The sequence below is a fragment of the Opisthocomus hoazin genome, chromosome 22, assembly GCF_030867145.1.
Source record: "Opisthocomus hoazin isolate bOpiHoa1 chromosome 22, bOpiHoa1.hap1, whole genome shotgun sequence".
NCBI lineage: Eukaryota > Metazoa > Chordata > Aves > Opisthocomiformes > Opisthocomidae > Opisthocomus > Opisthocomus hoazin.
Genome location: NC_134435.1, coordinates 2018016 through 2038596, shown reverse-complemented (window position 1 = coordinate 2038596; position 20581 = coordinate 2018016). Strand labels below are relative to the sequence as shown.

The 20581-nt window shown below is 46.1% G+C and overlaps 1 protein-coding gene across 1 annotated transcript in view; it reads left to right on the top strand.

Annotated features, from left to right (window-relative positions):
• The window catches only part of LOC104327512 (organic cation/carnitine transporter 2), a 30230-nt gene extending 10986 nt beyond the window's left edge, over positions 1 to 19244 (top strand). Inside the window, exons 3-10 of the mRNA XM_075441517.1 lie at positions 1246 to 1400; positions 2711 to 2882; positions 3876 to 4002; positions 8398 to 8498; positions 11673 to 11887; positions 13070 to 13252; positions 13717 to 13852; positions 14453 to 19244. Of these exons, the coding sequence (XP_075297632.1) occupies positions 1246 to 1400; positions 2711 to 2882; positions 3876 to 4002; positions 8398 to 8498; positions 11673 to 11887; positions 13070 to 13252; positions 13717 to 13852; positions 14453 to 14540 (1177 nt within the window). The 3' untranslated portion in view covers positions 14541 to 19244. The remainder of the gene's footprint in view (positions 1 to 1245; positions 1401 to 2710; positions 2883 to 3875; positions 4003 to 8397; positions 8499 to 11672; positions 11888 to 13069; positions 13253 to 13716; positions 13853 to 14452) is intronic.
• The last annotated feature ends 1337 nt before the right edge of the window (positions 19245 to 20581 follow it).

The following is a 20581-nucleotide window of genomic DNA, read 5'->3' as shown; positions in this document are numbered from 1 at the left end:
ACCCGCCTGGACAAGGTCCTGTGCGGCCTGCTGTAGGTGACCCTGCTTCGGCAGGGGGGTTGGACTAGATGACCCACAGAGGTCCCTTCCAACCCCTACTATTCTGTGATTCTGTGACTAACCGGCAGGTGAAGCAGGAGCTGTTCTCCTGGTGCCAGAAGCCACGAGCTTCACACCTTCACCATCATGGGAGTCTCCTCCTGCAGCTCCTTCACATGGTGACACAGATCCTCACCAGGTGCGGTCGAGGTGGCCATCTGTGGAGCTCATCCAGTCCCTCTCGTAGCCACAGAACGGCCGCCGGCTCGTGGTCAAGAGACCGAGTGCAGGCAGCAGCCCAGCGAGGAGATGGCTGCACGCCGTGTTTTGCTGCTGCCATCTGCCCCAGAAAGTCTTGCAGCGAGCTGAGCCCCGTGCCCAGCCAGGCATGACACTGAGGTTGGCACAGCATTTTGCAGGTTCGAGTGACGATCTGTTCTTAACGCGTTGTGACCTCCCTGAGGCTCATGGCACCAGCTGTAGACCTCCTGGTCAAGCTGAACTTCAGAACGGAGCTGTGTGGCCCTGCTGTCGGCAGATGTCCTGTCCCAGGCTGCAAAGTCTGCTTGCGCTGCGGAGCTGCCCAGGCCGAGACATCAGCACTGACACTTACAACAGCTTGATGGGTTGGGTTTAGTTTAATTTCTTTTTTTTTTTTTAATACTTCATCAATAGAATTGCTAGAATCCCTTAAAGTGGTTCATTTTTTAACCAAGTGGAATGAAGATTGCAACATGGATCACTTACTGATAGTAGCGTCTTACAAACCTGAGTGATAGCTCTCTTACAGAAGCTTTCCTTCTTTTTGTTTTTTTTTGTTTTAACATGCTGCTCTGTGTCATGATCTGTGTGCTCCTTAGAGGAGAATGAGCTTCTAATACTCTTACATTTTAAATAATTTTCTCACGATGTTTTGTCTCCCTGCTGATCCTATTGGTAAGAAAGGAATAGTGTTCCAACACGTACTTAAAGGCAACTTAACTAGCAGCCCTTGGAATATTATTTTTTCCAGGCCAGGGGATTATTTTAGGGTATTTAGAGTAGTTGTGCCTGTGTCACATTTCCCGAACCTGTAGACATTTTGTATGTCCCTAAGTATGCATACCAGTAACCTTACTTTTCTCTTTCTGAAGATTTCATTCATGCTGTTGTATAATCATCTCTTGTTCTTTTTCTTTTTCTTTTTTTTTAATCTGTCCATGGAAGGTTTGGCAGGAAGAATGTGCTCTTTGCAACTCTGGCAATGCAGACTGGCTTCAGCTTCATACAGGTCTTCTCTACCAGCTGGGAGATGTTTTCAGTGTTCTTCGTGCTGGTCGGCATGGGACAGATATCAAACTATGTGGCAGCGTTTGTGCTTGGTATGCAAGTCCTGCTGGGCACAGTGTGCCTTCTTCGGTCTTGTGCTTTTCCTGCTCCTTTCCAGGACTGGCTTAGGGTTGACTTGCTTTGCCAAGCAACACTGTTAAGAGGGTGTCCTCACCAAACATGGGTAACTCATGCTCTCCTTGGAAGTTTCCAGTTGATAGAAGTGCAGTCTGAATTAATTCTGTGGCTTACCATCCTAAAAAGGCAAAAAACCTCAAACTGGTTATTTGAAACAAAATCTGTCCCTCAGTTGGTAATATGATGTGTAAGATGGGATTTCTCAGGGATTTGTGTTGTCCATTGGAGGGCCTAAATGCCTATTTGATATAAAACCTTATAACAGAAAAAAAAATCAAAGGAAGCATTATAGTCTCCTTAAAACAGCCTGTAGTAAAAAATTAAATGGCATAATGATTCCTGCTTGGTGGATTTTCAGTTTAACTAAGACCCTATTTGATCAGGTGGGAGTGTGAATTACCTTATGAATCTGAGAATTTTTTTTCTTTTAAATTTAATTCATGTTATTTACAGTGACTTCACTGTCCAAAGTAGCAAATGTTGGCAAGAAATTCCTCTGAGGCCAAAAAAGGCCAGTGCAGCTGTGAAAGCAGTGTTTAGCTAACCTCACTGCAGACATTCTGCCACAACTTCTGTCATCTTCAATTTCTGTGGAAATGAGGCCGATTATATCTCTTACAAGGTCTCTTGATTTGCAGGGCCTGAAGCGTTTCAAAGGGAAGCACTGGACCCTGTTAGCTCATTAATTCCACTGCCAGCAGCCTTCGTTAGTGACCCTCCATCTGTGTATGCCAAAACACTGCAAGATTTTTGGCTAACAGTGGAATGGTCTTTTAGAAGGTGATACACAGGTCAGAAACCTAATTGAGGCATCTCTGAATGGCCATTTATGGAAGCTGGTCTCTCTCCATAAGCTGGAGAAGACCCTCCAGGGGTCAAGCTGAGGCTGTTGTGAATGCTTTGTAGTGTGTCGGGTGGTTTTAGCTCCTCAAGTAAAATGGGAGATTCCAAGAACATAAAATTATAGAAGTATTAGCTACTTCTAGCTACAGAAATACCGTATGCCCTGGTTCTCCTCCTTTGATACATACAATTACTTGGGCTGGTGCAGGATCGTTGCGTGAAGCAGATCTGTGGTGCCTCTCAAACTGGATGGCAGAGCGCGCTGTGTACAGTAACTACCCAGCGCAGTGTATTTCAGAGCCAGTCGTTAGAGGTATGTTTGCTAAGTTACCTGGTTGCTACTAAGTAAAAATACTAATCTTCACTCTGTTGATTTGAACAGGCGCAGAAATTCTTGGCAAATCCATTCGCGTGCTGTTCTGCACGCTAGGCGTTTGCATATTTTATGCATTCGGCTACATGTTGCTGCCGCTGTTTGCTTACTTCATCAGAGACTGGCGGATGCTGCTGCTGGCGCTGACGTTACCTGGGCTGCTCTGCATCCCGCTCTGGTGGTGAGTATGGCAAATTTAGAAGACTTTCGTCTTTCGAAGGTCCTGTCTGCAGATGTTTAAGATCCGGACTCCAAGCCAACCAGCCTGTACCAATGAAATTCGGGAATGGGCAGGTGAAGAATGGGCCTTGAGTCCTTTGCTCTTCCCAGTCGTTTAGCTGCAAGCCCACAGCTGTGGGTGATCTGACTCATGCCTGAAAAGCCTATTCTTCATTTTCTGTAGGCTTCTATAAATTCGAGTGTAGTGCATGCAAAGAAAAAAAAAAAAAGGGTTAGTAAAACTCATCCTTCTGCGCCAACTGAAATCCATGAGCTCTTAAGAGCTGGCCTGAACTAAAGGCAGAAGGAGAAACCAGTTGCTTTGGGAAGCTGGGCGATGCTAGGGTGACGTAGATATGACAAGCTACAAAACAGTACTTCCACATCTGTGAGACTTCCGTGGTTTCTTCCTTAGTTAATGAAATACTACTTTTAGGTGGCGTGTAGAGTTTAAATAGTCCACACGGTGGTGGTGTTTCTTCACTTACGCTAGCATTTAGGTTTGTGAGTCCATCCAGTTTCTTACAAAGTTGAATGACTCAGGCGAATTCTACTTTCTGACTTGCCTTAATGTGGCAGTATTTACAGTTGCTGATTTTTATATGTATTATTCTCTAAGGATACGTCTCTTAACGTACAGCGTGCTGCTTGTGTTCACATTTCTGAATTTTGTTAATTAAACTGGTTTTCCATATTTTGAAGGTTTTAGTTGCTCTTTTTTTCTGAGTCATTGCTTATTTTGTTAGTATTTCTAAAGTCCCCAAACACGTTTGAGTCTGTTCTTGTTCAGTATGCTAGTCTGCTCTTGTAAATCTGATTTCTGTTGTCATTGCTCTAATTGCTGCAAGATATGGCAAGTTTTCAGCTCTTCAAGGCTGGAACAATGCGTATTGGTGCCTGGAGCAATGCTTTCTGTGGAAATGCAGGCTTGTTATTCTGAACCTCTTTCTCGCAGGGTCATTCCAGAATCTCCACGGTGGCTGATCTCCCAGGGAAGATTTCAAGAGGCGGAAGACATCATCCGAAAGGCTGCAAAAATTAATGGCATTACAGCCCCAGATGTAATACTTGACCCTAGTGAGGTAAGATTCCTGCAGCAGTCCAGTTGTTTGGTGGAGCTGTTAGTGACCATGTAAAGTGATTAATTTCCAGACGTATGAATCGAGTTATGCCTGCAGTGTGTTACATACTTCTCGAGTGGGTAAATGATCATCCTTTTCAGGAAAAGCAGAATACCCTTTCCCTGCTTCCGTAAGATTTACAAAGCCCTTGCTGTCCCATTCCCATGGAAATGCCAACAGGCATTCTAATGCAAACATCTTTTTGATCCAGTTTGCGGCCACCTTTTTCCTTTTAAACTCTAGTTTTTGGGGGAAGGTAGTGAACTAGAGGTACCTATTGCTTCGTGGTCTAAACACCTGCGCTGAAGAGATTTTGTGCTTGTGTGGTCGAATGTCGATCTATACAAGTCTAACACAGGACGAGTTGTGACCAGTGGCACTGGAAATAATGTTATGCTATTCAACTCTGTACTCCAATTTCTACTCCACGTTAAGGAAAGCAAAACTTGAGCCCCTCTAGGGTGGAGTAGTTAGCAGTATCTTTTTTTCCCCCATCCATTTCTTCCAACGTGTTCTTGTTTCCTCTAGGTATCTCCCCTTTGTCTGAGCTGTTTGCTGACCTTAAGAAGTAGAAGCAGTTCCACACTCATTCAAACATGACCTCCAGAAGTCAGACAGCCAAACTGTTTGCATAATCCGGGAGAATGGGCGCCTCCAGACAGATCTCTAGAGGCAGTTGCCCAATTGTGCTCTGACTGACAGTTCACATTGTCTTGCAATTTATGTGAAAATCCCTTGTGTACTCGCCTGCTTTACAAGGCCTCTGTACCAGGCGAAGGAAAATGGACAGCCATCAGCCTGTAGTGTGCTCGCTATTGAGATTGAAACAGCTTCACCTGGGTTCAAGTTAGCTGAGGTGCAAACAAAGCTGTTTGCCCAGATTTATTTGTAGATAGTACAACATCCTACTCTTGCTGGAACAGAGTGGGAATGCCAGGGAAACCCAGACCTTTTTCGGATAGCTTTTTCCCTGGGTTTTCATTAGAACATGCCTTTTGTTTTTTGTTTTTTTTAATTTATTTTTTGCCTCCCCCTTCCTTCCTTCCTGCTCATGCTATAGATATGAAAACTCACCCATTGCCAGCACTGCGGCAGGAGAACAGAAAATAAACTCTGGCTCCAACAGCTGCTTAAGGTCACTGTCCCTGGAGTCCTCGTCTCCCGTTCTTAGAAAGAAGTACTGATCTGTTTGCCATCTCTGAGTGGGGCTGGACTACGAAGCAGCAGAAGGCAGGGACAAGAGTAGGGATGTGGCCCCAGGGAACGCTGGAGAAGGGGGAAGGCTGACTTCTGCAGCAGGGTGGGCTGGAGCACGCCGTGCTTATTGACAGCTAAACCGCTGCACATCAGCCTTCCGACACACGGATGAACGTTCTGACACGGAAAGGAAAATGAGCTCGATGAACAGGAACTGTTTGAATGCAGAACTCCTGTCCATCTTTTTACTTTTTAAGGTAAATGAATGCTGTGACCAAAAAAAAAAAAATCCGTGCAAAACTTCTTCATCGGCGGTTTGTTTACGCTGTCGTTTCGTCTGCTTTCTGAAGAGCTGTAAAGCAGGAGGCTCGCAGCCTGGCTGGGGGTTTTAGGAAGCGTGTTTACGCTGCAGAGAGGTTCTCAGAAATCCGGCTGGCCCTTACCCTTGTGCAGTTGGAGCGTGAGTGCTGGACGGAGGAACAGCCCGAGCTGGTGTCGGGAGCATCGCTCGAACCGTGCGGCTGGAGAGCAGCACCTGCAGTATTTCAGCTCCAGGGACGTCAGACCCAGTTGGGATCCAGCAGATGACTCGTCGCAGACAAGCTGCGGAGCACAGATAGGGGCTGGTTGGCTGAATTGTCCCGTAGGAGGGGGAGAGAATTGTCTGGGTGATAGGTTTAATTTCAAACCATCGTTTTGCCCTCCCTGCCCTGCTCAGAGCTTCTTGCTCTAACCTGTGCTGTCGAGGATTATGCTGTCTGCTTTTCCAGCTCCTAAAAGGCAGGGTCCTTTTTGCCTGTCAGCTGTGACTCTCTGAATTTTACTGTTCCTGGGTTTGGTTTGTGGTTTGTTTGGTTTTTCTCCTTTTTTTTTTTGTTTCCTGTTTGCTGGTTTCTTGGCAACAAACAGTGGCGAAACTGGAGAGTACTTCGGAAAGATCATGTGATTTATGAGAAAGGGCTGCGAGCTGTAAAGCTGGCTGCAGTTCGTGGGGGGGCGAGTTTGCCTGCAGGCAGAGTGAAAGCTGTCAAAGCAGTCGAGAACTGTTTGCTTGTCGTAGAAAATGAAGATTTATGAAAGCGAATACGCTGAAGGTTGGTGTGCGTGAGCATCAGACCGCTGTTTTCTCCTCCGGGTCTGCAGAATGACCTATCACTTGGAAATAATTTTTGCCTGACTGCAGGGGTTACGTAAACTTCATGTTCCCATTAGCTCCGATACAGTGTACGACACATTGGGGAGATAATGTACGTTTTGAGTTGAGGGGCGAGAGTGAAGGGCCTCAAATCGGTGTCCAGCTTGCCAAAAGGAACGCCACTAGCAGAATGTGGAAGAGAGGTTGATGAGGAATGAAGTGAAACTGGTGGTTGCTTTTGTCTCTTTATTGGTGTGCTGTATCTTGCAACACATCCAGCCACTTCTGCTGGACCAGCCTGAGGTTTCTGGGGAAAAAGTCTTGTAAGTTGGACTAATGCAGAGTAGGGGATGGTGTATTAGACCAGGCAGAAAGAGTTCAGAAAGTTGAGTCGTGAGTAATTGCAGTTTTGAAGCTACAGTCATAGTTTACTTTTATTTGTAACTATTTGCAGTTACCATGAAGGAGTACACAGTGCCAACAAAAGGCATTCAGTCTTTAAACATATTATTTGACATTCTCAGGTCACACTGACTTAAAAAGCCAAGGGAGGAAGTAATCTTTGTGTACAGTGGATTGTGCTTGTACATAGCAGAGATCTGTCAGGCAGGAGTGATTCTTCTAGTTGGGGGAAGAGAAGTCTTCAATATTGTGAGGTGTCTTGGCAGCTTTACAATTCCAAAAGTGTCAAAATTAAAAAATATTTCAGCATTACCTTTTCTCAGTTGATAATTTTGGGCTGCTAAGGTGGATGCTTGTTTGTTTGTTGATTATATTTCTAACTGTTGCTAGAGTCACAGTTTCAGATAGATATAAAATGTCCTAACAGAAAAAAGAATCTCTGTGGAAGATTGTAAGATCAAAATATTGTTAATGTTCTTACTGTAAGACTGTTAAAAATATGATTAAATTACTAAGTAGCCTGTGATAAATCCTGAAAACATACCATCTTTTATGATAACAAAAATATGACATGTCTAGGAAACTGTGGTTCTTCAGCCATGTGGTGTTGCTTTATCAAAGTTAATCATGTTAATCAATGGAACTTGTCTTCTCACATCACCTTTTACATATTTTGAAAAATCTCTCCCTTGTTACTCCTTGTAAGGGGTCTGAATTAAAGTCCTAAACTCAAAAAAAAGCTTAAATTCTTTCCTTTTTTACAATCTTACCGAGCACAAAACTTGTTTGCGTGCTTCGTGGGTGAATATCTTTGCATTGTTTACGTGGAAGTGGTTTTATTTTGAGGAGCTGAAAAGTTTCGTGGGGAAAGGAGAAGTTTGTTGTCTTTTTGCTTATATTCTTAGAAGAATATCTCAAAACCAGGCTGGATAGTGGTGGAGGCTCTTCAGCTCATTATCCAGTTTGTCTCAGTTTAAATACGTTACTGTTGGGTCCAGCACGAGGAGTCATTTACTAAATCAGTCCTGATGCCATTTAATCTTGTTATTTCTTGCCTTGCCTGCAGTGGGCATAGAGGACAGTTTATCACTTTTTTTGCTGGTCTTTGAAGACCATTCTTGGTCTTTTAAGACGCCCTCGGTCTTCTGACCCTCAGGTTAAATAAACCCTCTACTTTTACAGATCTGGTTTTTCAAATGTCTCCTAGTCCTCGTTGCTCTCTTCTTGCCTGGGTGCAGTTGATGTGCATGTTCCCCAAGGTGCACTGCTCAAAACTGGACGCAAGAACCCTGCCAGTAGTGGCATATAAATCGTGAATTATTGCTTCATAATTCAAGTATAAAAGTAACAATAAGCAGTTGCTTTGTGAAGCCTCAGGCAGAGAAAATGGTTCTTAATTTCAGCCTAAATTTTAAGTGACTTTAAATTAGGGAGGAGCAGCTACTTTCCCAGGTGGTTGGCTCCTGTAGCTTATACGTGTTTGGTTAAAAGTGAGGCACCTGTTTCAGCTCTGCAGCACATCAAAATACTGATGTATGAGTTGGGGGGGACTTATTTTCACAATAATTCTGCTTGCAGGAAGTTAATGTTCCCGTGGGCTTTTTGTTTGTTTATTTTTCCAGATGCAAGATTTGAATTCCCAGAAGCAACAGACATACACCATTTTGGATCTAATGAAAACCCGAAATATCCTAACTATTACAATTATGTCAGTGATTCTTTGGTAAGCAAGTGTGGTTCGGGAGTATGTAAGCACAAAGGCAGCAAAGCAATTAAAAAATGCTCTTTGAACACTAAGGTTTTCTGAAGAGATATGGACAAAACCAGCTCAAAAACCAATGGTCTGCTGGCTGAAGCAACAAACTGCTGGTTACGTAGGTTCTTCATTCCAGTAACAGCCTAGAAACACATCTGGATTGTTATTTCTTTCTGAAGCAGTCAGGCGTGTCCTGAACCGAGCAAGAATCAGATCAGCTGGCGATGATGCGTGGGAACCCTGCCTGATACTGGGCCTTGGGGAATGCTCTGCTGACTGTAACGAAGTCTTGGAGAGGAGTGATTCATGCCCTGTCCCCCGGCCAGAGAACTGCTGCCCAGGGGTCTGAACGCAGCGGGGAGAATCTTCCCATCTCGTTTGTATTGTCTCTTAAGGGGGTAAAGCTGCCTTTGAAGTTCTAATCGCAGATTTCCCTAGACTTTTCTGCTAACTACTCTTGTCTACCCGCCATCTTCAGCGTGGTCTTGCACTAGCTGAAGCCAGACTTGATGTTCAATTTGGTTAAACGATTGTCATTGGAAATCTTGATGAAGCTGTAGTTGCTTGGAAGAGAAAAAATGGAGAGGGTAACTTACAGCCTGCCAGAGGCTGTAACAGTGAGGTTTCATTAATACCTACAGTGTCCTGGCGAAGAAGGTCCCTCGAGTGCTTTGGGGCTGACTAAGTCTGTTTGCTGCCTCACTGAACAATGTTCCTGTGCTTTAGTGAGGCAAAGCCTTGGAGTCCACTGAGCTTCCAGTGTGTGCAAGCTGATGGGGCTTTTTGGGTCCAGGGATGACTTGGCTAACATTTAAGCCAGATTGCCTTGCCTGTCACCCAGCACAGTGCTACAAACACACCGAGAAAGGAAAGTGAGCAGAAAACGGCACAAAAAAGAAAAGTAATATCAGTTGTTTGTGGACGTGTCGGTACCGCTTCCATATACTGCTGTCTTCCCTACAAGTCCAGACGCTGACACTCACCTTTAACTGGAAGTGAGCCAGAGAGTTGAGACTGCCGTGCTCCTCCTCATCTGCTTGGAGTAGATCGGTAGCAAGTTCCTAGGCACAGCTGATTTTGCGTGTGGTGTTGTAGAAATCAAATGCAAAAGCTGTTTGAACGGCATTTCTGGTAGGACAAAGCATCTGAGAGAAACAGTGACATAGCAGTAAGTAATCCATTCCATATGCTGAAGGGCGTTTTACCACGTAAGTGAAGTTTTATGATAGGCAGAAAGAGTCAAACATGTGCAGCTGACTTACACAAGCTTACCTCCTCTTGCAGAAAAGCTGTCAGTTGCTTTGGGCAATTTTTCCACTATTTTTACCTTGCATGTCAGTTGCCTAACCTCCTTTTAATTAATTTCCCAGAATATAAAGCGCCCAGTGCAGACTCACAGCAGTGTTTTCCAGCCCATAGCATACCAATGGTGTGTTCTGCGTTACAAATTGAAAGATCTCATAAAAAGAGTATGCTTGCAGCTAGCAGTGTATCACCTTTACATATTGCTGAGTGTTTCGTTAATTTTAAGTAAATAGCAGGCCTTTAAAATAATCCCTTTGCTGGGTTTGCCTTGGAAAGGAGAAAGTTTGGCTTCGTGTCACCCTGCGATGTGTAAATACCCCGAAAGTTTTCCTAGAAAATGTAGAACTGTATCAAGGTTTACCCATGTGATAAGCTAAGGCAAACTGCTGCTGAAAGTGCGTTCCAGCCAGCGGAGTTTGTTGTATGTAAAAGTCACTCCTCAGAGCACAGGGCTGGGCGTACTGCACAGCACGGTGGAAAACACCACGGAACTACTTGTGAGAAGAAAGGCTGTAGCTGGCAGGGCACACCCAGCAGCGGGGGCTCACCCTCAGCAGCATGACTTCACACCCGCCCAGGTACACTAGGGCTCTTATTTTAAGCAATTGGACTGTGAAGACTCTTCCCGTGTGAAATGAGGAGGAAGAAAGAAGAGCTAATCTTTGGTCAGTGACCCGCTTCGTGCTGTGCGGTGGCTTTGCTCCGGGTTCTGTTACAACGTGCATGCTGAAGGAGATGATGTGCTGGGTGCCTCACCGTTGCGTCTGGACTCGTCCTGACCCATTGCCTGTTATTTCCTTGTTTGCCACGTGTTACTTGGTGAAGCATCACCCTCTCTTCCCAGTGTCTCCCAGGACACGGCAGGATTTATCTGCAAGGCCAGTTATGTTTCCCTTGGTCACATGGAAGCCAGCTCTCGTCTGGCAGCAGCATGGTTAAGATGGCAGTATTCCCAGCCACCAGGCTCTGGGCAATGACCAGTCCAGGCACCGAGCCATGCAAACGTGACTTGGATGGTGCCCAGCCGGCTTGGGACGTGGCAGAGAAAGTCCCGGATTGTTTGGGTCTGTCAGGATGCCATACTCCTCCTTCCAGACTGTATACACAAAGCCTGGAGGGTGATGACCCAGGAACAATGTTCTCCACCCAGTGCTCCCTGTTAAACATAACGAAAAGCTGCTGTAGGCTATTAGTAAAATTTAGTAGTCCAAGCTTTCAGGCTAAGGCTCTAACCACCCGTAACAGGAGCTGCTGTATCACTGCTGGTGCATGATCATCGTTTATCTCCCAGGGGTGACCTGAAGTACGGAGGCATACGTGAGAAGTGGTCAGCCCCTCTCCATCAGCGTGACTAGCAGGGACAAAGGAGATGTCTAAAAGTGACCGATACCCAGAGCTTCCTTGCAAGGTCTGAGAGAGAGTGGGGTGGACAGTTGCAAAGTCAGGCAGTGGCATCAGAAAAGGAGTATGACCACTGTAGCTGCAGGATCATCCAGCACTGGTGGCCTCGTAGGCGTGTGCCTCAGCAAGGCTGGCAGCAGCTCTGGAGTTACCCAATTGCGTTAATGCTGAGTAGGATAGTTGTAGGTTTTTTTAAATATACATTTTATTCTTTGAATTCAAGAGCAACTTGAAAGATGAAAAGTGTCAGCACTCTAATTTTTATCTTGCTGTTTCTGAAGTTAGCGCTTTAGCTGCTTCAGAGGGTGAATGAATGGCAGATGCTGATTTTACCTTAAATAATGAATTCTGTGCTTAACAGAGATGTAAAAGAGGTTCGTGGCAACCTCAGGAAGAAGAGAAATTTGTCTGATCCAGTTGTTCTGCTTCTTTCAGGATGATAATCTCTGTTGGTTATTTTGGACTTTCTCTTGACACACCTAACTTGCACGGAGACGTCTACTTGAACTGCTTCCTCTCGGCAGTGATTGAAGTTCCAGCCTACATTATTTCATGGCTGCTGCTTCGAAATCTCCCTCGACGGTACTCAATGGCTGCTGCGCTGTTCCTGGGAGGCTGCGTTCTTCTCTTCATTCAGCTGGTGCCTTCACGTATGGAATCGTTAGTTGATCTCACATACGTATGATAGGTGAAGTGCAGTACTGTGCACTGGGCAGGGGTGGAGATATTAATTCCCTACCTGTGCCCCTCTTCCTTGGTTCTCAGTGCTGCTGCACAGGGAGCTCACACAACAGGTCAGTTCAGATACGTTTTTCAAGGTGGGTCATTGACTTTGTGGTCTGTCAGGATCAGCTCTGTAGTCCAGCTTTGCCTTAATGTACATCCCTGGCAAGGCGCCCTGGTAAGGTCCAAGCGTAAAACCAGGACTAGACCAGCCGGGATTTGGCAAGTGGAGGTTACCCAGAGGCTGCAGAACTTAACTCCCAATGACTGTAAATGGCTGTCTCTTTATGGCTTGTTTGAGCAGTTGTATTCAAGGGAGTTATTGTCGAAGCATTTCTGCTAGGCAAAGATGTTGTGCTGAGTTAGAGTTGGTAGTTAAACTCATGTCTGGCAACTGGAACGGAGGACAAAATAACATTTATTGGATAAGAAGCCATATGTATCTTTAGGCCAGATAGACTGAGAGGGTTATGGACTCTTACTGGTAGTGATGTTGAATATGGTGGGGGGTGTTGTTGCTTAGCACTTGGTTACAAATCAAAGAATAAACAAAAGAGAATGGACAAGAAGTGCCTTGCTCATTTTATACAGGTGAGCCCTGTTACATTCTCTTTCCCCAGTCCTTTGAGTCAGTTGGACGCTGATACGATCTGTTTTGATTTTCAGATCTGTCCCAGTTAAAGTCAGCCCAGCTTCCTATAATTAAATTAGGGACTTGTAACCAGGAATGTTAATGAGCAACCAGAGCAGGAAACCAAAAATAACTTGTGTCAAATCTTTAACTTTGCTCACCTTATTAAAAAGGGATACGTGGCGTTGTTTGCAATAGCAGAGATCTGAAACCGGAGAGGACCTCCAGTTCTTGCACTGTTCTCCTTGGTGTTTGCTTGGCAGGAAGCCCCGTGCTCAAGAGGAAATGAAAATTTTGAGTCCTGGTAATTCAGAAAAAACTCTAAAAACATGTTGCCTATGCTTGTAGACGTGTACAGACAATAAAAGACACCAGATACAGGAATTAATTAGACAGGAGTTATACAAACACAGTGGAATAAACAGATACCATGAATTGGCGGAACTTTATTGAAATCCTTACTGCGTTTTGATTTCAGATATGCGTGCGCTGTCTATCCTGCTGGTGATGTTAGGGAAATTTGGGATCACGTCTGCCTTTTCGATGGTCTACGTTTACACGGCTGAGCTCTACCCAACGGTAGTGAGAAACATGGGAGTTGGAGCCAGTTCCATGGCCTCCAGACTGGGCAGCATCCTCTCGCCTTACTTCGTTTACCTCGGTAGGTTGGCCAGGCTGCACGTGTGCGGGGCAGATGCTGGCCGTTGGAAAGCGATGCTTTTTACCCAGATTGGTGTCCTGCCTCTGTGGGTCCTGGGGTCCTTCTGCTGTTCTCTGTTTCCAGATCCAGGTGTCTTGTGGAGGTTAAAATCATATCTCCACATCTCTGAGGAATGGCCATAACCCAGAGAAGTTGTGGCTTGTGCCCTGTTGAAGTGCTCTGAGGACTCACGATCTTATTGACTTATTGAGGGACAGCTCGTGTAGCTATTGTTTCCCCGTCTCTTGAGTTCCTAAAACCACATTTAAAACAACACATACTCTGAATGCCAGACTGTGAGGGGCGTTGTTTTGTTTGTTTTTTACTGAAAGCATAACTCTTGCGCAGATAAAGCCCTGCACCTACGCACAACTTTGTCAGAGACTTGGAGCTGATGCTAGCTTTTGGTTTTTGTCTTCGGCTAGGTGCCTATGACCGGTTCCTGCCTTACATCCTGATGGGGAGCCTGACTGTGCTGTCAGGAATTCTGACTTTATTTCTGCCAGAAAGCTACGGTAGGCCTCTTCCGGACACAATTGAGCAAATGCTGTTGGTGAAAGGGTAAGTGTCACCTGCTGATCTCAACACGTCTGTCCTCTGCTCTGAGGAGTGGACTGGCCTAGGTGTTGTCAGAGCGAGGAGCTGGGGTTGGGGGTTTAGTTGGTGCTCTGCTGAAGATGTAAGAGCTTGGCTGGGGTCCTGGTCCCTCCTCCCAAGCATGTACGTTCTATGTACGTCATTAAGTTCCAAATCTATTGCTGGAGGACTGAATAAAAGCACATACAAGGAATGCATTTGTAAAAGTGTATTGCTTTATATAGTTACTTTTAAAGGTATGGGGACGCTTTGTGGGTTATAATCGATCTTTGTAGGTTCTGAAAGTCATGTAAGTACTGAACTCTCCCAGCTTAGTTCAGCTGACCTAAAAAGGCAGTGAGAGCGCTTGGCCTTTTGCCGCGGCTCTGACTGAAGAAGGCACGTAAGCATACACCTGGTGTAAGAAGGGGACCTGTCCCACGGAAGCCAGCAGGTTATTAAAATTAGGAGGCTGTAATGTCAAATAGGGCTCAGGATATCAAAGATTTGTTTTCCTCTGTTCTCTTATCTATTTTTGAAGTTATTCTCTTTTTTTCTTTCTTGTCTTCCCCCCCTCCTCGCCAGGTTGGAGTACAGGCCTGCATCTAGCAGCACAAGGGATGTCAAGGAGGAGGAAGAAAACCCAGAGATTTTTAAGAGCACAGCACTCTGATGGAACTCCTGCTTACTTTCTGGTGGACTGAAAGTGAAACGGACTTTCCTTCTAATATTCGTTCTAGAAAGGGCTAGTGGCAACACTTTGTTTCCTGTAATTTTAACCTTATTTATTAATTTAAACACTGTGTTCCGTACATTCTCTTTTTATACGAACGTAAATACTGCATAGCCTTCAGTGAGATTTTTCAGCCGCGGTTGTTTCAACGCAGTAGTACCATGGAACAGTATCTGGTCTATCCGTTGGAACTCTAAGTGTACAGCTCAGCTGAACGATACTTGAAAGTGGATTCCAGGGCTGGCAGGATAGCTGGATTCCTCAGTGAACCTGTGCCAGAGCTAACGCACATCAAGAAGTAAAAATGGCCAGAAAAAGCTGCTAATTGGTTTTGATTCCTTGACTTCTGTCTCTGGACAGGAAACTTATTTATTACAGTGAAGGGTTTGAGAACGTGCCTGTCTGTGGTCTTACTCAAATGACTTTGCATATGCTGAATTTAGCACCAAATTCAGAAAGACGCAAAGAAAGATTTTGAGAATTCTAACTTGATATGTTTTAACTGAAGATAGATTGAAAGGATTGTCTTGCACAAAATATTTTCAGTAGCACTGAAGTTTTGCTCACAAAATTCACTTGATTCCAATGCTGGTTTTCAACCGTACGTGTATGGTGAAGCTGTTTACGTCTGCCCCTGGCTGTGGTTTGCTTCCAGGCTGTATTTATTTTAAATTATGTAAAAGGTTTCATCTGCGTGTGGATGGGAGTGGTGTTAGTTCGGGGTTCTGCCCATTTGATGTGTGTTGGAAGCGTTCTGCCGAAATTGTCCTTTTGATGTCTTCTGTGCAATTTGGGTGACAGGAACAATTCTCCTGTCTTTGTTCTGTGTTTTTCACACCTGTGCACATACATGCACGCACAATCAATGTATCTGGAGATAAATTTTTGTGTTAATCTATGCCACTGCATTGACCTCATGGTGGAATGTACTGAGAACAAAATTCAGAATGTCTTTGACCGCTGGCTCTCCGTTCTCGAGTGCCCACTGCACAGTTGCTGTGAGGTCTGTTATTTCACTTAACTCATGTAATCAGTGAATTGTTTTGAAATGTTTTAAACAAATAACCACAAAACAAAAACAAATCTCGTTGACAGTCTGCCAAGAAATTGTTCCTCGGGTCCTGGAAGCACCCTTGGCATTACTTGTGTTTCTTTAATATAGACAATATATACGTACACCCGGTCTCACTTGTGCTATTGTGCTGATGCTTTGACAGATGGGAGCAGTGAAAGATGTCTCTCGTGTGGCACTTGTGTGTGTTTTGTTCTGTCTTGTAGAGACTTAATAAACAGAACCTAAACCTTGGTAGCAAAAGCTGTTAGGGGCCTTATTCTGCGGCGGCAGCTGGCCGGGGGAGTGCTGCGTTTCCTGCGTGTTTAAATGCAGAGTGGCATCGGCTGATTCCAGTCTGCCAGTTAACCAGTACCCCGTATTCTGTCCTTGGTAACCGGCTCCAGTAGCCACACTGGTGTGGGCCCTCCAGCCTGCTGTCGTAGAAACAAGACATAGAAACCACTGTATAGACTGTAGTGTTTTGTTTGGACTCTTCCTGCTGGTCTCTCGAGCTTTCGGGTTTGCTCTGCTTTCCCTGCGTTTTCTCACCGACTCGTTTAGTATCTCAGTTCCTGGGTGCAGCGGGAAGCTGGCCGGTGTTACCGCTGAGAGAACGGTACCGAGCAGCACGGTTTTGTCACCCCGTCAGCTCGGCCGAGGAGAGAAATCCGGGCGTTTGGGCAGGTTCAGCGTCACTCCTGTTCAACAGGCTGATGGGTGGGTGTAAAATGCCGTGTGTGACTTGAAGCTGGTGCAGAAATGGAGAATCTGGATTTTGCAAGCCTGACTGCACACCATAGAATAGCCCTGACATGAGCAAGTACATGGCAGGAGAGCACAGGTAACAGCCAGTCTCTCCTGCCCAAAAGACATGAGACAGTTTGTGAGGCTTACCACCGCCTCGGAAATGCTCATCACAAACAGAAGAATACACTCTAAAACTCGGTATGGATTTTTTTTTTTTTTGTGAACCCTGTTTCTAAGAACTGGACTGTTTAGAAGCAGCTCCTTTTCTCATGTTGTAGCAGAAGGATCTGATAACCCCAGGAATCTGAGGCAAGGCACACTGAGCTGCGACGTCCTTCGGATGAGTTTGCCAGTGTAAACAGCCGTGTCCCACAAGTCTTCCTGTGATGGAAGAGACGTGTGTGCCCGACAGACGATCTGCTATGGAAATGCCTGTCCGACAGTGCAGAGCCCATTGAACGTCTGAGTTTAGCTGTAATTTCCTATCCACTGTTTTATCCAGTATGTGCCCTGCCAGGGAGACTTCTGTTCCTGAATATTTAAATATTCTGATATTTACTACAGTTTTTTGTGAAGGGTGGTTTGTTTGTTTGTTTGTGTTTTTTTTTTTTAAGCCAGCCACACTGGAGAATTTCCTGGTTATGACTAATGCTACAAAACACAATGGCAATCTCTGTGTCAAAAAGTACATTTTTTTTTTTCCCTTGCTCGTCTTTTTTTAAAAACAGAAAGTACGAGTCAGAAATGTAAAATATATTTAATATAGCGTTCTGGGTTAATTTGTATTTACGTCTTTTTAACTTGCCTCTAAAACAAGGAGCGTGTTCTAGCCGGTAGGCAGCATCCAGCTAATATGTATTCCCAAAAGAAATTGAGGGAATATTTGAATATAGGTGGGTGATGTGATCTGTGCGAGTAAGACGCGGGTGAGAGGAGCTGACCCATCGTTGGCAGGTCTTGGAGGGGCGTCGGTGCTGGCAGCAGATGCGCAGCGGTCAGCGTGGCTGCAGATGGACCTGCAGAATAAAGCACTGGTGCTGCAGCAGGCATCTGCCGAGTGCCGCCTTCTCCGGCGGGACGGATGCCAGGCGACGTGTGGAATCGGTAGCAGGCGCTGGGCACGTCGCTTGGCGTGACGCTGACGCGAAGCAGGGTTGGGACCGGCTGTCAGAGACCCCGCTGTAAACGGACCACTTCAACGTGCGGTTTGGAGACGCGTTTCACTTCCCCCACGGAGCTGTTGCGTGAGTGCAGCGAAATCGTGGTGGGGGCTTGGAACTGGGTGGTCTTTAAGGTCCCTTCCAACCCCCAGACCATTCTATGATTCTGTGAAATGAGTCAAGGTCCATGGGGGAGATGCTTCTCTCCACCTGACGGTGAGCGAGGGATGCTCGGCCCAGCTCTGGATCCCAAGGTGAAGTCTCACGCGGATCGTCCCTGCTGCAAAGAGTTGGTGGGGTTTAGTACCGGTGTGTGAATTCACCTCCACACCGGCCTCGCCTAGCGTGCTGGCTCGTGGTGATGGACCTGCTCTGCTGCTCTCGGGCCAAGCCAGTGCTTTTGCTCCTGTTACCCTCAAAGCAGCAGAGTGACACTGTGTGAGGGGGAAGGGACAGAATTTGCCTTTGAAAGAGGAGCTGGGACCGCAGAGGAAGATAATGCAGACTTGGCTGTTCAGGCTACCCTTAGCCTGGGAAATACTGAACGGGTTTGGTGCCCATAACCTGTGTTACAGCAGCAATAGAGCTTATACAAAATCATCCGGTTAGGCAAAATTCTCTGCTGCTAGAGAACAGTGCACGCTGCGGTATCTTCCCCAAGGAAAGCAGCGTGTGGCCTCGAGTGGGGAACTGGGATCCTGTCCTTTCCAGCTCTCTTGCATCGTCTCGGGCACCTCACGTAATCCTGTGACTCCAGTTTCTTTGCTTGCAAGTGGAAACACCGTTAACAGGTACCATAATTCCGTGCTCCGCAGTCTGCATTTGTTCGGTTCGCTTGTTTGTGTCTCCGGATGGTGACTGCAACGCTGACGTGAGCATCACGGAGTGTTTCACCTCTCGGTAGCGGGAAGCTTTGGGTGACTGCAGACGCAGTTTCTGTGACGAGGTGCGAACACCTCCTCCCCTGGTTCCAAGCTACCCTTTGGAAGAGGAAAGTGTGGGGAGGTGGTGCCTGCCCCGGGGAATTGGACTGCAGTGAGTTGAGCAATGACTGGGTTTTGAGTGCTTAATCATATTAATTGCACAACTGGTACATAGTTCTGCACAAAACTGCCTTCAGCATCCCGCCAGTGAGGTACTGGTGAACGTTTTCACCGTGCACCCAACTACGTTGTGAAAATACTGTTTTTTCAGGGCACTTTTAGTTTGAAATGTGGTGATGCTAATGCTGTCCTGCTCATCTCGTGCGATTTGAGATGGGTGTGAGTTCTACTCCTCGCTGCGTCACAGTCTCGCCCGGAGGGGCTCTGCGTCTGAAGGCTCTCCCGGGGCCTGCGCACGTGGGCCCGGTAAGCACGTGAGGAAACTGGTGGGACTGTCCCAGCGAATAAATACCTGTGTCAGTATTGGTAGAATAGAACCCGAACCTTGGCGGTTGTAGACTGTTTTCTTAACGTCTAGAATCGGCTCGGGCTCCGTAATGCCTTACTTACAAATGCCTTGGGGAGTACCTTAAACTAGTAATGGCCACAGCCTTTGTCTAGAGAAAGATACAGAAATTTCTTCAAGAATGTAAATATTTCTGGCTGTAACTAAATTGATCCTTACCCTAGGTTTTTTTATAGAAAAATGCTTGTTACTTGTGAAATTCAGAATAAAATCATATCTGGAATTATCTTTAAAGTGAAGTATGCTTGTAATTTTTTTACATCTCCATGTTTTCATGTGCTGTTTGTGGAACAGAGCTGCTACTTTTATTTTTGTTGTCCTGTAGGCTTTACCCTGATTAATTTTGTATTGTATACACTTACTTTCTTCCGTAATTCTTTTAAAACACTTGTTCTAAGCAAAGAGGTGGTCTCAGTCGCTGGAGCACTGCCTGTGGCTGGTGGCCGTGGCAGGGGTGACGGGGAGGTGGGCTGCCCTGCCGCACGGCCATCTGCTGGAAGGTCCTCTGGTGGGTCCTCTTCTCGTGGAGCCTTCTCCAGTCGTCACCAACGCAGAGAACCAGTCATTCAGCATTTATTTAGCAATGGAAGGTGACTGAAAAATTGCCAGAAGCTTCTCTAAGGTGCTACTGAAGTTTGTAGCAGAACTGCTTGGGAGCCTTTGCATGGCCCGAGGGAAGCAGCTGTGCCGACAGCATCACTAGACTCTGTCTCGGGGGGGTTGTGGGGTTCCCCCCCACGTGCTTGTCAGCCGAGCTTGGTATGCCAGAAGGTCTAAGAAATGCTTTAGTGACTCTGCCTGTCATTGCCTGGTCGTTCTTTCTCCGTAGTTAGCTTTTGGGCCTTCTTGTACATGGTTCACCCAGGTCTGGTTTCTCCACAAGAATCTTTGCTCATCTTGTGAGGAAAGAGCTCCTCTGAGTTTGGACCAACCTCCATGAACTATCTGTAAAACCTGGGCCATTTCTCTTCTTCTAATGTATTTTTGTACTTCCTTTTAAATAAGCTGAGTGAAACAGTAGGGAAGGATGAAGGTGAGGTAATGGGGCAGCAGGAGGTTACTTCAGATGTTTGCAGAGCCAAATACTTGGCTGGCTGTCTATGAGCAAACCCCCGCTCTCCATAGCCTGAATCGCTGAACTGTAGAAGAGATCTGGCTTTTGTTTCAGAGGGGTCACAAGCGTCTCTGTGTGACGAGGTGCGTGCTCAGGGCTGCGTGTCTGTCCTGGGGGAGAGCCTTGAGCCGCTGTTACAGCAGAGGGAATGCTATGGTTTGCTCACATGGATCTGGAAAAGTTCAGAATGGTGACTGAGGTAAAGCAGGACTCCGGGATTTTTGCAGAGCTCATGAATGCGTCGTGAGATACACACGCTTTGCTCTCTCTGCATCCATCAGTCTCAACGGTGCTTCCCAAGTTCTCCGTTCTCCCCTTCGACCGTGTCAAGGATCAAAGTTAAACAGCCATGTAGAGATGCAGAGATCTGAGCAGTGCGCCAGGCGTCCCCGGGAGCTCTTGGCAGCCAGGGACAGAGCTTGGATGACCTAAGAGTCAAATCGAGCCCAAGGGCCAG